At 43.2% G+C, this 15,000-nt stretch overlaps 1 protein-coding gene across 2 annotated transcripts; it reads left to right on the top strand.

Moving 5' to 3' along the window:
* Window positions 1–2,495: 2,495 nt before the first annotated feature.
* On the top strand, window positions 2,496–10,272 carry wasf3a (WASP family member 3a). Of its 2 annotated transcripts, none has more exons than XR_001811080.3 (9): window positions 2,496–2,575; window positions 3,758–3,957; window positions 4,270–4,404; window positions 4,697–4,850; window positions 6,776–6,893; window positions 7,023–7,204; window positions 7,465–7,689; window positions 7,849–8,343; window positions 8,567–8,704. XR_001811080.3 is itself a non-coding variant. In XM_017460205.3 (9 exons), exons 2-9 carry the CDS (start codon window positions 3,825–3,827, stop codon window positions 8,722–8,724), a joined length of 1,428 nt encoding a protein of 475 aa, XP_017315694.3. In that variant the 5' UTR covers window positions 2,496–2,575; window positions 3,758–3,824; the 3' UTR covers window positions 8,725–10,272. The 2 variants fall into 2 exon arrangements, 1 of the variants encoding a protein (XP_017315694.3); XM_017460205.3 differs by having other exon boundaries at window positions 7,849–8,171; window positions 8,567–10,272.
* The last annotated feature ends 4,728 nt before the right edge of the window (window positions 10,273–15,000 follow it).

Below are 15,000 nucleotides of genomic sequence, written 5' to 3'. Positions count from 1 at the left end.
TCTGTGTCTGCGTGAATGGGTTTTACATCGTTAATTTGGATATAATACAGTAGTAATATGACTCCGGGTGAAGGATGTGAGAAACTGATGTGAACAGTGTGTGAAAAGGAAATGAAGACTTTGTGTTCCCGCTGCATGGGTGCGTAGTCACTCGATTCGGTCTGGTTGAGCTGCGCTTTAATTATACATTCAAATGACAAAATCATAACCAAATCTATTCACTGTTATCGTAACCTAAATATTGTTAAGTAATTATAGAATTAAAAATTAAAACACTGAGGTAGTGCTGTTGACTAATTCCAGAGGCTTTTTTTATTTATTTTTTTAAATTACGACTTCGTGATAAACGTATTGACCAATAACGGAGCTGCATACTTCTTCAGATATGATGAAATGAGATTTACGCCTAGATCTTGGAGCTCCGTGTGAGGAATAGCACCTCTCCTCCCTCTGTAGATTCTCCACGACCTCTTCAGGATGGACGAGCAGGCCAGGAGACCTGTGCTCCACGACGTGGGTTCGGCTGAGGCTATGATGTCCCTGATGAGACACCAGAGGGATTCGCTGAATGAAGCAGCGCCAGTGGACGCTACGGAACATGCAGCGGAGCCTGGACGAGTTTGGCCACACCTACTCTTAAACTTCATGGGTCAGCAGAACAAGTTTAAAGGAAGAACCAGGAAGGATGTGAGAGGACGCGGGACATAGGAGAATCCGGGGGAACGACGGAGGTGCAGATGGGACGGAGAGAGGAAATAAATGAGGTGACAACTGGCCTGTGTGGAGTTAGTCATTAATAATACAAAGCCTGTGTCTATCGAGCTTTAACAGAGAGTCTAAAGCTGAACTTTTCCTATTTCCTGTCCTGTGTTTCTGTCCCAGGTAAAGACAGGAGCAGGAGCGCAAACGAGGACGTTCCCATCTCTAAGAATTCCAGTTAATAAATTCAGAGAATACACAGAAATGTTTAAGAAGACTGATACTGGAGACAGAAAATAAATGAGAAACACACACACACACACACACACACACACACACACACACACACACACACACACACACACCCCACTTTAGGTTGTTAACATCACCTGTGTCCATCTCGGTGTCCTTTGTATTCTTGTACCTTTAGCTGTGTGCTATTTTGGTATGAATCGCTGTATTAAAACCCTCAAACGAAATGGGGAAATTATGAAATGTTGTTGTGTGTTATATACAAATATCTACGAAAGGTGTGAATTATTACATCTGGCGATTCAGTGGTGGCACCACTACTCCAAAAACTTTGTCTTTGTCTGTCATTTGCCTGTAGAAACATACAGACTAACTAATGTATTTTGCTTTTAGCGCTGTATGGAGCCAGGCTCTGATTCTAATACAGTAACAGGGCACAACACACCTTTTTACGCCTTAATCACTCATAGGAGACCCCTTCAGGAGAAATGTCCCGCCTCCCAGCTGAACAGGATGTTTAGATTGGTTTTTCAACCAGACCTGTGGGTTATCGTCTGGGAAGTGCTGGGTCACCGCCCCTGTAGTTTGAAAAGTGCCAAAGGGTCAATTCCAGCTTTCCCCCATTGCTCTGGAGGTGCTGTGGCAATTTCATGCATTTTGTACCTGATGAGATGTTAATCACATGCTTTACACACTTTTTATCTGAGGAACTGAGCTGAAATCCGATTACTGTGACACATGTAATATGCAAATGAGCTCATAATACTGACATTTATCATGTTGCCCTAATTCTCTGCCTGATTTAGTCTTGGTCAATTCCCCTCCCACCAGCCAAATCTCCCCTGTCATGGGACAGTTGAAGGCTGAGACACGTGAAGCCGTCCAGCGACATCTTTCTGAACTCCTGCTCACATCACAGGCCCTGGGCACACACTCAGAGGAGAGCTATCTGCCCTCTTCCACATACACATGAGCTCACAGATGCACACGATTGGCTAATGTCATTGTGATTGGCAGGGGAGAGACAGTATGCCCCTCCCACCCAGACAGCATGGTCAGTGTTTCATATGCAAATATATGCAAATATTCATGCATGCAGAAGATTTGAATTTGATATGATTGGGGAAAATAAAAGTACTTCCTGTAGAGAAAACCGCCGTTTTTGTGTTTGTCGGTTTGTTTGGAACAGAGATGAATAACTGGATTTAGAATTCTGGAATGAAAAAAAAATACAATAAAATAAAAATCATTCAAGGCGGAAGTTTAAAAGAGGCTTGCTGGAGTGAACAGTTAGGAGCTGGATAGAGAAGTATCCTAAAATATTGTGCATTATAAAAGTATACGCACAGTGATAAAGTCAGCTCGAATATTTATTTATTTTGTTTGTTTGTTTCTTTATTTCTTTCTTTCTTTATCGTCAACCCCAAACCTTTTACCACACCGTTTTCACCCTGCGCACCGATCTGATTGGTCCACACGGTTTAATATGCTGATTAGCTCTTTGATGCTGAGAGATGATTGGCGCACTTGACTGCTCCTCAGGATTCCAAGCCCCGCCCCTGCAGGACTCCGCACACTCCCGGCGCTTCATATGGAATGAGCTGGAAATAAAAACTCGCGTTCGGTGAGAAACTTTTTCATTTCTGCATAAACAGCTGGGTGTGAGATGGATGTTAGTGTCGTGTTTGAGTGTTTAACTCCGGTTTTATTCAACACTCGGTGTTTTATGTGGGATATTAGAGCAGTTTTGATAAACAGACTGACTGAGTGTTAATTAATTAATCATTAATCAATCAACTCATTTCTATTCATTTTCATATTTAACCTATATAGTGTGTACTAATAGAACTCTGTGTGTGTGTGTGTGTGTGTGTGTGTGTGTGTGTGTGTGTGTGTGTGTGTGTGTGTGTGTGTGACTAATCCGCAGTGTGGTTTAAAATATCCCAGCTGAGGGTGAACTGTACAGTGTTTAATGTCGAGCTGGACTCTAAATAGTTCTTTTCATTTTAATTCATGCTTAATGCTTACTTATTAATAATATATATATATATATATATATATATATATATATATATATATATATATATATATATATATATATAAAACACAGAATAAAATACCTAGTAATAATAATAATAATAATAATAATAATACAATATAACATGCAGTATGTATTGTAGTGTTGTATAATGATAATATTTTATAACATAAGTGCCAGGACATAATAATTTATAATAAAGCACTAAAAGTGATTTATAGAAATATACGTATGTCCTTATACATACACGTACATGGTATAGTTCTACTTTAGAGTCGACCTGTTTTAGTTTTAATTTAAAGATGTATGATATGTTCTACTAGTCACTGTGTTAGTGAGTGTACACACAGTTTATCATCAAGACTCTACAGATCCAGCGTCGTGTACAAGACTCCTGCATGTGGAGGATCGTTACTAATGTGGTGAACATGACGGACACTAATCTGTGTGTGTGTGTGTGTGTGTGTGTGTGTGTGTGTGTGTGTTTAATCCTGAGAAGCTGAGTGTGCTGAGCTGCACACACTCCTCTGATGAGCTTTACAGACAGCAGATTTACTCCTTTCTGTCACTGTTACTGTAGCTCTCTTTCTGCTTCTGACTTTATTCATTGTACGTTTATGTTTTCATTTCTACTTATTTCCTCTGCTGTCTGTCTGTCTGTCTGTCTGTCTGTCTGTCTGTCTGTCTGTCTCTCTGTTGGTCTGTCCTATTTGTTTTTTATTCATGTTTTTTGTTCATAAGTGAATATGTATATTTATGGGTCCACAGGTACACACAATTGTGTGTTTGTGTGTGTGTGTGTGTGTGTGTGTGTGAGAGAGAGACAGCTACAGTCATGCCGATGGTGAAGAGGAACATTAAGCCCCATCATGTGTGTCGGGTCGCTGTACCTGAGAGCGTCGGCTGTGAGCTGGAGTGTGTAACAAACAACACGCTGTCTTCCATCATCCACCAACTCAGCAGCCTCAGTACGACACACACACACACACACACACACACACACTCATCACCTGTCTGTGTGTGTGTGTGTGTGTGTGTGTTTGAGTGTGTGTGAGAGAGATCGATAAACAGAGAGAGAGAGAGATTTGTGCACACTTTTAAACTCATGAAAGGTGTGTTAATGATTATTTCTTTAGACATAATGGACAAAAAATAAAATAAATAATTGAGAATAATTATTAAAGTAAATACATAAAGTAGGTTTATGCATATCTATAAATCTGTTTGTTTTCCTGTTCATCTCTGTATTTTGTAAGATGAATGTGATGTGCGTTTGGCAGGTAAGCATGCGGAGGACGTGTTCGGCGAGCTGTTCAGTGAAGCGAACACTTTTTACCTGCGCACCAACTCGCTGCAGGACCGAATCGACCGCCTCGCTGTCAAAGTCACACAGCTGGACTCCGGTGTGGAGGAAGGTCAGAAAGGTCACAGGGGTCAAGGGTCAGGATAATGCAGGCGGGTGTAAAGATATCGCTCTGTCCAAAAAAAATAAAAAAATCACAAAGAAAATCTGAATAGGAACAAGGAAATGACATCATCAAAGAGCACCACCGTCAGGAGGGACTGGAACGAACACGCACACACACACACACACACACACACACACACACACACACGCTACATCATTTCTGACAATAATCGCATTTTATTTTTGTGTAAACTCCCACCCTGGCGTTAACGGGACGTTCCCGTCTCTCTGTGCCGCAGTGTCTCTGCAGGACGTTAACATGTGGAAGGCCTTTAGAAGCTCCACCGCCGAGGATCAGCAGGTCGTGTCCCGAATCAGCATCTCCAACCCTGTAGCTGAGATGTACAGCAGCTGTGAGAAACCGCCAGCACTCAGTGTGCTCTCCACCTACAGGTGAGTCAAAGAGCTCGGGATTTTCCCCAATAATCTGGATTATCAGGATTATATTTCATTCACCAGCAGCCAAACTGAGATAGAGACGGTCCTCGCTGCAGAACCAAAGTCCAGAGGGTGGAGCTGTTCCTAACCCTAACCCCTGACCCTTTCCTCTAACCCCTAACACCAATCCCCTATCCACTAACCCCTATCCCTTGTCCCCGATCTCCTAACCCCTAATACCAATCTCCTATCCACTAACCCCTATCCCTTGTCCCCGATCTCCTAACCCCTAATACCAATCCCCTATCCACTAACCCCTATCCCTTGTCCCCGATCTCCTAACCCCTAATACCAATCCCCTATCCACTAACCCCTATCCCTTGTCCCCGATCTCCTAACCCCTAATACCAATCTCCTATCCACTAACCCCTATCCCTTGTCCCCGATCTCCTAACCCCTAATACCAATCCCCTATCCACTAACCCCTATCCCTTGTCCCCGATCTCCTAACTGCTAATACCAATCCCCTATCCACTAACCCCCTATCCCTTGTCCCCGATCTCCTAACCCCTAATACCAATCCCCTATCCACTAACCCCCTATCCCTTGTCCCCGATCTCCTAACTGCTAATACCAATCCCCTATCCACTAACCCCCTATCCCTTGTCCCCGATCTCCTAACCCCTAATACCAATCCCCTATCCACTAACCCCTATCCCTTGTCCCCGATCTCCTAACCCCTAACACCAATCCCCTATCCACTAACCCCTATCCCTTGTCCCCGATCTCCTAACCCCTAACACCAATCCCCTATCCACTAACCCCTATCCCTTGTCCCCGATCTCCTAACCCCTAATACCAATCCCCTATCCACTAACCCCCTATCCCTTGTCCCCGATCTCCTAACTGCTAATACCAATCCCCTATCCACTAACCCCCTATCCCTTGTCCCCGATCTCCTAACCCCTAATACCAATCCCCTATCCACTAACCCCTATCCCTTGTCCCCGATCTCCTAACCCCTAACACCAATCCCCTATCCACTAACCCCTATCCCTTGTCCCCGATCTCCTAACCCCTAACACCAATCCCCTATCCACTAACCCCTATCCCTTGTCCCCGATCTCCTAACCCCTAATACCAATCCCCTATCCACTAACCCCCTATCCCTTGTCCCCGATCTCCTAACTGCTAATACCAATCCCCTATCCACTAACCCCCTATCCCTTGTCCCCGATCTCCTAACCCCTAATACCAATCCCCTATCCACTAACCCCTATCCCTTGTCCCCGATCTCCTAACCCCTAACACCAATCCCCTATCCACTAACCCCTATCCCTTGTCCCCGATCTCCTAACCCCTAACTCATGAGACGCTGTACAACACAGGACAACAAACACACATATCCAGGCTGAAACACACTCCACCCCCCTGCACAATTTGTTTGACTTCACACACATAGGAGGAGTCGGATCAGGTCTGACTCCACCCCCTGGATTATTGGTCCTGTGTGAGGGGTACTTGTAGTATCCTGTCTTTGTCTTAGGGGCTGAGTCTCCGTTTACAAATATTTCTTTCTTTCTTTTTTTAGTAGGCTCTTCCGCTTTTCATCTGTTATGTTTTGTTAGCATTTACTATTTTATTTTCCTTTCTCTTTTCTTGTCATTTTTATTTGATATTGATATGACGATATATATTGAACTTATCTCATGTTCCTCTGTACGTGAAACCGTTTGACCTTTTTAGTAAAAATTTTAAATGGGTCGTTTCGAGCAGAACATAAGTTGAAATGAATCGAATGAAGATGGTTTATATTCACACACGTGAGCGTGGTTAGGACATACATCATTGTACATTTACTTTAAATAAAAAAACACACACCATCATCATCATCATCATCATCATGTAATCACAGGGAGTACTTCTCTTGCTCCCCACAGAGAGGATCACGTGGATGGAATGAAGTTCTACACGGATCCGTCTTATTTCTTTGACCTCTGGAAGGAAAAAATGCTTCAGGACACCGAGGACAAGAAGAAAGAGAGGAGGAGACAGAGAGTGAGACACTTCAATTATCTTCTCCTCTCTTATCCTCTCTTGTCCTCTCTCACTGCCTTGCTCTCTCTCTCTCTCTCTCTCCCCCTCTCTCTCTCTCTCTCTCTCTCTCTCTCTCACACACACACACAGGAGCAGAGGTGTGTTGAGGAGGAAGCGTTACAGCGGGAGGTCCGGAAAGTGCGTAAAGCTCGGAATCGTCGTCAGGAGTGGAACATGATGGCGTTTGATAAAGAGCTGCGTCCAGATCAACAAAATCCTCACAGTGTCCAGCAGGAGGCGCTGTCTGATAGCTCACTGTCTCCTGAGGCCAGGTGGACACATATACACACACACATCAGGATACACTTGAGTGAGAGTAGCACAAAAAAATAAAGAAATAAAAGCAAGAATGATGATAAATAATGTATTCATCTAGAGTTAATATCAGCAGATATAGCGTATAGAGTGAATACAATAACATTCTGATTACTGTAATCATCATGTGCAAAAATTAAAGCCTAACAAACAAAAAAGTAACGATAAGAACCGCTCCAGAGAATCATTTAATCAGTAAAATCCGCTTTCTCTACAGAAGACCTTACTGTCTGGACGTTCCTGACCACGCCCACTTTCTGCCCGACCATGCCTTGTCCAATTCCAGTGAAGGGGCGGAGCATGAGTACCAAAGTATTGGTGGTCCAGTAGGCGTGGCTGACAGTGTTTCCTCTGGATACAGGTTACACCCATCTTCCTCTTTGCACATGACCAAAGGGGGCGGAGTTAATGGTGACATCACACTTCCACCTGTAGACTATGGGTAATCAGAAATTATAATAGATTTTAAAAATTATACATAGATATATGTAAATAACTTTTCTTTATTTTTTACCTTTCTTTTTTTTTATTACAATAACTAGTTGATTCTCTCTCTCTCTCTCTGTCGGTGTCTCTCTCTCTTTCTCTTTCTGTCTCTCAGTTTGGAATATTATGCCAGTTCCGGTCCTCTTCCTCCTCCTCCTCCAGCTCCCATCATCCCCTCATCACAGACCGCTTTTGCCACGCCTTTAACACCTCCAGCCCCACCCTCTTCCCATCCTGGACCATCCAGCTCTGCTTTATCCTATCCCCTTCCACCTGTCCCACTTCCTGGGCCAATTCTAACCCCGCCCCCTCCAGGACCCCCACCTCCACCGATACTTCCTGCTCCGTCCCACCTGATGGGAACAGGGGAAGGGCGGAGCCAGGAGTCTCAGACAACCACAGACGGACGCAGTGACTTGCTGTCGGCTATACGCATGGGTGTGTGTGTGTGAATTGTTCCTGTGGTTCTCGGATACACACCTCAAGGATTTCCACTGTGTTTCTGGAGTTCTGACATTATTACTAGACATCGTGTTGTTTTAGAGAGTGCGGGATAGGGGGCGCGGGTCTGGAATTGTTCTTGCGCTTCCGGAATGATCCGCGGTCTCCTGTAATTATCCGTTCATTTCTGCAGTTCACTTTGTGGTTCTTGATGTGTTTTGGAGATGATTTTTGTCTGAGCTTCATAAGTGTTTTTTATTTTCACTTTATTTCAAGTATTTTAACTTTGCGTTCATGATTGTCACAGTCACATCTCAAAATTCCTTATTCTCATAAAATTCTCTGGATGGTTCTAGAATTCTGTGTGTGTGTGTGTGTGTGTGTGTGTTCAGGTATCCAGCTGAAGAAGGTTCAGGAGCAGCAGGAGCAGCGAGCGATGAGGGAACGTTCAGAAAACGACGTGGCGTCTATCCTGTCCAGACGCATCGCCGTCGAGTGCAGTGACTCTGAGGACGAGTCTGACCTCGACGTCAACGAGTGGTCTGACTGAGACACACACACACACACACACACACACACACACAAAGCAACACAGTAAAGCATCAGGTCTTACCCAGGTTCACCAGAAGGCGGCGCCCTGCTGTTAACCTCCCAGTGCAATCATTAGAAACTACGTGACTACCGTAGCTACTGTCTGCTGCACTGCACAAAGTATTGGCACCCCGTACCAGCACTGAGCAGATATGTTTCTGACGGACGACCCTCACACATCATATTAGATTATTTAGTTATTTATTATCAAGTTATCATTTTAATATTATGTTCTGTCTTTCTTCTCAATCTGCTGCGTAAATAAGATCCCGGATTTAGATTTACGCCAAATACGGAGATTTTACTGACATATTTTAATTGACGTAGCATCTTTAATACAATAACATGCTTCACTTCGTCGCTATTTAAAAGTATATCAAGAGATTATAATACAAGAGATTTTTAAAATTTTATTTGAATCAGTAATGAACTCGCCACTAAGTGGCGCTGTCTGACATGAAAACTCTCCAAATCTTTTCCATGTCAACATGTCCAAACTTCTGTCACACCAGATTATGATATTATTTTTACTAAAAGTACTTTCATCTTTACATTTTCTTTCTTGGGATGTGAAACTCTTTACAGCGTAACCCGTCTTTACTGTACGCGTAATCTCAGAGAGCATCAGGAACAAACATGCACACACAGCATGACTGTCATTTTGAGATTAAAACGGATTTATTGAACACTTGAATCACGTTGCATCTTCCTCTGGCCACATGCAGTCTAAACACCTGCAGCATCAACACTGTAACAGCCGAGCCTTTAACACCGGCGCGCTGTAAACACTCCTCGGGTTGAAGAAGGTTGACTCTGCGCTTAAACACTCCAATTATCAGCACTCGAGGAAATGAAGGCCGTCAGGTCTCTCGGCTGAACGCGTTCCCACGAGCACAGGTGCGGAGATGAGGTGGCTGAACGTTAGGAAGCCCGGAAAAGGAGTGCGTTTTAAATACACGAAGACAAACAGTGAGGATTTATCATTCGTTCAATAAATCCAGTCGGAATTTCACCGTTATATTTATTTTACTTTCAATTGTAGTTGAACATCTTTCACCAAGTTTAGCTGAGTCAGTCATTTTGTGCCTTTAAAAGCGTTCTAGCGCTTATAAAAGCTTAGAATTATTATTTTATTTTATTTTATTAATGTTCCTTTGTGTCTTGTGTTCATGTAAGCACACCCGGGATCTTCTCCTTCACTTCCACAGGAGGGTTCACATCTATGAAGTCAACATGCAGTCATTTATTTATTTATTTATTTATTTATTTAAATATCTCGCCCATGATTTCCCACCTTTTAGACTCGATATGATCATCCGAACTGTCACAGGATTACGTAGAGACGATAAAGAAATGTCCAAACAAAAGCTATTTTATATTTTAGGTTCAGAAAACATGCCTCGAAGAAGTCCACAGAGCTAATTACCTTCACTCTCCAACTCAAGTTTGTTTATTTGTTTCTTTGTTTGTTTGCCTGCTTACTTAATAAAGATAATTCAGCTATTCACACCTTATGTCCAAATATTTATTGATGTACTTGTTCTGAAATGTTTTAGATCTTATTTCTTTATTAATATTCTTACGTAATTCTACTATTCAAATCTTAGGTCCAAATATTCATGGATTTATTTATATTTCTTTGTTTGTTTGGTTGTTTGTTTGGTTGCCGTTATTGTCAACATTTGACATAAAACATAATCATTTCATTGTAACAACTAGAACAGCTTTATTAAAGGCTGATCCTGATGTCTGACGCTGTAACGTACGTTCATTTATAAGAAGTTTGGGATGTTCCTGCTCTGCATCACAGACCGCTGGAGGTCTCCGGACCCCACCGGAGGTTCCTGCGGAAATCCCAGAACGTTCTGCGCCGTTCTAGAACGTTCTCAGCATGTTCTAGCCGACCAGTTCCAGGATGAAGAAGCCTTTCCGCCTGCTTTTGTTTTCTCTCTTTTCATTTGAAGAATCCAGAGTCAAGTGTGCTCGCGCTTCGAGTGACGAACGTTTTAACCAACACTTAACACTAATCTAATCCACTAATCTAATCCATTTACTCGACGTGTATCTGGAGCAGATGAAGGCAGGAGCTGGAGTGCTTCTGATTTCTCTCAGCTCGAGACGGAGACACGCGGAGACACAAAAGCCGAGGATTAAAATCTAATAAGGACTCGGAGACGCACTCAGGCTCTTTCGTGAACGGAAGACGTTAACGACGTCCTGTTAGCGCCGCACCATAAAGGAACTTGTTTAAAACTGATCTCAATCCATCTGATTGATGGAAGGAGTCTCCAGTGTCAGTGCGTTAGAGGTTAAGTTTTCAGGACCGAGGTTTCTCCGTGATGTGACGAGCATTTTTGTGTTTTATTTATTTATTTCTTTATTTATTTAGCTTATTAACTTCAAGAGAGAAAAGAAAGAGAGTCTGGTGAGGGAACAACTGTTTATAGTGTTGGGAATGTACAGTTAACGACCCAGATGGGACCGGATATGATCCATGAAGACCAGGAGTCCAGTGCAGAAATTTTCACTGAAGAATAGTTTGCAGTCTCATCAGCGGAAGTCAGCTTCAACCCTCAGCGAGGAGTTCGCAGGCCGCTCTGCGTACACGCCCTTTACAGCCACGATTAGACTTCCACACAATCGCTACGCTAGACAGAACGTCAGGGCGAACGGTTCCGATGGGTTCAGGCAGAGATAAACGTTGGAAACGTCCACATACGGGCTGCGAGTCAGAAGAAGCTCCTCATCGATTATCTGGACGTCCAGTTGTCTGGTCAGATGGTCGGCTCACCTCCTCTGTTCACCTCTAAACGTCCGGTGAGCAAAAAGTGCCCGGCTCTTCAGGGTCGGATTTGGTCGAGCCGGAAACTTTCCCAAAACGTACCGATTAGATAACTACAAAGAGTCAGTAGGCAAGTTGTAAATCTCTTAATCATGAAGAAGCCATTCTGATCGCTTGATATTTTGAAAGATCCGTGTTGCTCCGCCCTTCAGTAGCTGCTATAACGTAAGCGAGAACAGGAGCGAACTCCTTTCACAAAACATTAAACGTAACTATAAGCGGATAAAAAAAAACCTTGTAATATTTGTCAGATCACTGTAGAATAAGAGGAAGAAAACGCTCGGCGATGTAGTGGAAAATAAACACCTTCAGGGTGGTGAGATTAATTCCGCTTCATCACACGATCGTTATTCTGCTATTTGTATTTGAATATTCCAGTAAAGCGGCTGTACATGTTGTACGACTCCCAGTCGTATAAATACTCTTTCATAGCTGGAGACCAGAGAGGGACAAACTCCAAAACACAATCTGGTGAGCGGATGTTTCCGTACTCTGTTTATTTACTGGCGCACACACACACACACACACACACACACACACACACACACACACACACACTCTGCACCTGGTCGTCTGTCTGGCTTCTTTCACATTCTTTCTCACACTCGGCTCCTGTTGTTTCCAAGAAATGTAAATTGATTTTTTAGTGGAATTAAAAAACTCAGGCCACATCGAGTGCTGGTGTTGCCCCTCTACCCTTCTACCCCTCTACCCTTCCCCTTCCCCTTCCCCACCCCCTAAGGGTTGTTTTCTCTTTTTTTTATTGCACACACACATGCAGACGGAGAGCTCTGAAAGTTTCCCATCGTGATCTCCTACAGGCTCAGAGCTGTTTGTGCTGCTGGTTTAAGTGGTGCACGAGATTATTAAATCACTGTTTTACCACTCGACTTAATCCTCAGCCTATACAAAGTAAACCATAAAGAGGCAGGGAGGGGGTGAGAGAGAGAGAGAGAGTCTGAGTGTGTGTGTGTGTGTGTGTGTGTGTGTGTGTGTGTGTGTGTGTGTGTGTGTGTGTGTGTGTGTGAGGAGGAGGGCAAGATTATCGAGGGTAAACTCTTGACAGATCTTTTCTGATGGCTGGTTTTCCCACCGTTTCCACATCTGAGTTCTCCTGAATTTCCCACAGGTGTATACAGGCAAATTCGAACAGGTGTGTGTGTGTGTGTGTGTGTGTGTGTGTGTGTGTGTGTGTGTGTGTGTGTGTGTGTGTGTGTGTGATATTTGTTCTTCGCCTCTGCAACGTCTGAACTCTGCACCAATCCCAAGGTTCTCGTGTAAGTCTGGAAAAGTGTTGAATTTGAAGGCACTCGTTTCCAGTCTGAGGAACGTTTTTAAATGTGTGATGTGTGTCACATTTTTATTTTCGCTCTTTTTGTGACACATTCCGTGATCTTTAAAAATTCAACATGGAAGGTTCCAGAAATAAAAAAAAAAAAAGTCTGATTTTTTTGTCATGATTTAAGAGCAAGAACCCTGATGTATGATATCGACGTTGTCTCGTTGTCCTAGAGAGGTCGTTTCTGTGTTGGTTGAATTTATTTACTGTAGTCGATCGATTAGATTTAAGACATGTTTGTTCTCTGGTGTTTCCTTCTTTACAACGGGACCCGGAAAGCGAGTTGAGATGAAGCTGTGACTGTTTTACGTCGTTCTCGTTTATACAGCAGATATCCGTGTGTCATACAGAGTCAGAAAACGCATCAACAGGTCTGTCTGAGACGCTGAACCAGCCGACTGAGGAGACGCCGCTGTGGGAGGAGTTACACATGCAAATTCATGCTAAGCTGCTAGCCATGAACCTCCCTTTTACTTGTTAGCTAAAGTATATTAGGTTTAAATTCCAGTGATAAACTAAAAAAGCGAGTATATTCGTGGCTTTGAGATTGAACCCGGGTGCATTCGGGATTATGAGCATTGGCGATAACGCAAACCTCGTGTGCTGAGTGGCGCTCGTTCTCCCCCGTGTGATTTTCCTCAGATCGGGATCGGGATCTAACGGAATGCCGCTGACTCGTCTGCCGTTTCTTTCTACGCGGCCACAATAACGTGGCACTGCTCGGGTTTATGGAGCTGTGCCAAGCAGAGGGCGGAGGGGGCGAGTCGGGGTGTCATGCTGGTGTGAAAAAAGCAGACTGAACAAAAACAGGATGGTACGTGCCAAGTGCCAATTGTCTCCTCGTTAATAGGCATCAAAATGGCAACTTGTGTAGGCATCTGTGTTAACATACAGGTGAACACGCTCCTGGGAAAGGGAGTGTTTCTTTTCTCAGCTTCTCCGAGGAGAGACGGCGTGGCCGCTTTGTCATCCCTGTCTTAACCGGATTAGTCGTGCCAGTGCGATCCCGGTTTTCACACCGCTGTCTACTTCCCATCTCATTTTAATGTGATTAGCCCAGCTCCTGTGGTCCGGGACACATTGCAGGATGGCAAGGGGGCACCAACGGGCAGAGGACAGAGTGTCCCTTCACGATAGTGCACTTGGTTGGATTGAGACGATGCAACAATGGACGCTGCAATCGTTTATTTATTTATTTTTACAACACCAGAAAATGCACCTCACAAACTTTCCCATGACACAGTAATGACAGTTTGGAATATTTGAGAAAAACCCAATTGAAAAAAAAATAATCCGAGCAATTTTCATTATCTCGTAGCTTTATAAACTGAAAACTAATATAAAAAATATCCAATTTGCTTTTCCATACACACTAAAATGCAGTCTTTAAAACACACATTAATCTGAAGAAGCTGTTTTAGTACTGTTGTGGATAAGTGAAAGATTTTTCTATTTTTTCCCCCAATAAACTCTGAAGTATGATTGTTTGTTTTTTTAATAGTACACGTATAAGTGATGCTGGAACGTGTGCTGTATGTTTTCAAAACAACCAAAATGGCGGAAATGAACATCACTCCATCTTCCGTTCTGGATGGAAAATGTTTTCTAAACACAAACATATGATTAACTTTGGACAAAACAAAAATATAATGTTTGTCGTCTGCCTGATACGGCCACGCGTTTGGACAAGGCGTCCAACTTAGGAATCATTTAAACTGAACGAACTCAAATGACTCGCATCACTGAAGAGACTCGTACATTTTCAACACTGTGTGTTCGAATCCCAGAAAAGACACCACTGAACCCTTAAAGCAAAAGTTATAAGATCAATCCTGCTATTTTATGAAATTCTTGATGTGTTTTTCATTGATATTTTTAAGTCAAGTGTTTTATCTAGTGCACAATACTAAACTGGTATCCATAAGCTTCCATTACTTGCTAGCTCCATTAGCCTCGTAGCTCCAGTGCAAAACTGAAATTGCAAGCTTCAAACGTTAAAGATGTCTCGGGCGATCATCTTAAATTTGGGGGAAGATGGATGTCTTCCCCCCCAA

This window comes from Ictalurus punctatus, chromosome 28, assembly GCF_001660625.3.
Source record: "Ictalurus punctatus breed USDA103 chromosome 28, Coco_2.0, whole genome shotgun sequence".
NCBI classification, from domain to species: Eukaryota; Metazoa; Chordata; class Actinopteri; order Siluriformes; family Ictaluridae; genus Ictalurus; species Ictalurus punctatus.
Note: the sequence above shows the minus strand (reverse complement) of the source record. Positions and strands in the feature narration are given on the sequence as shown.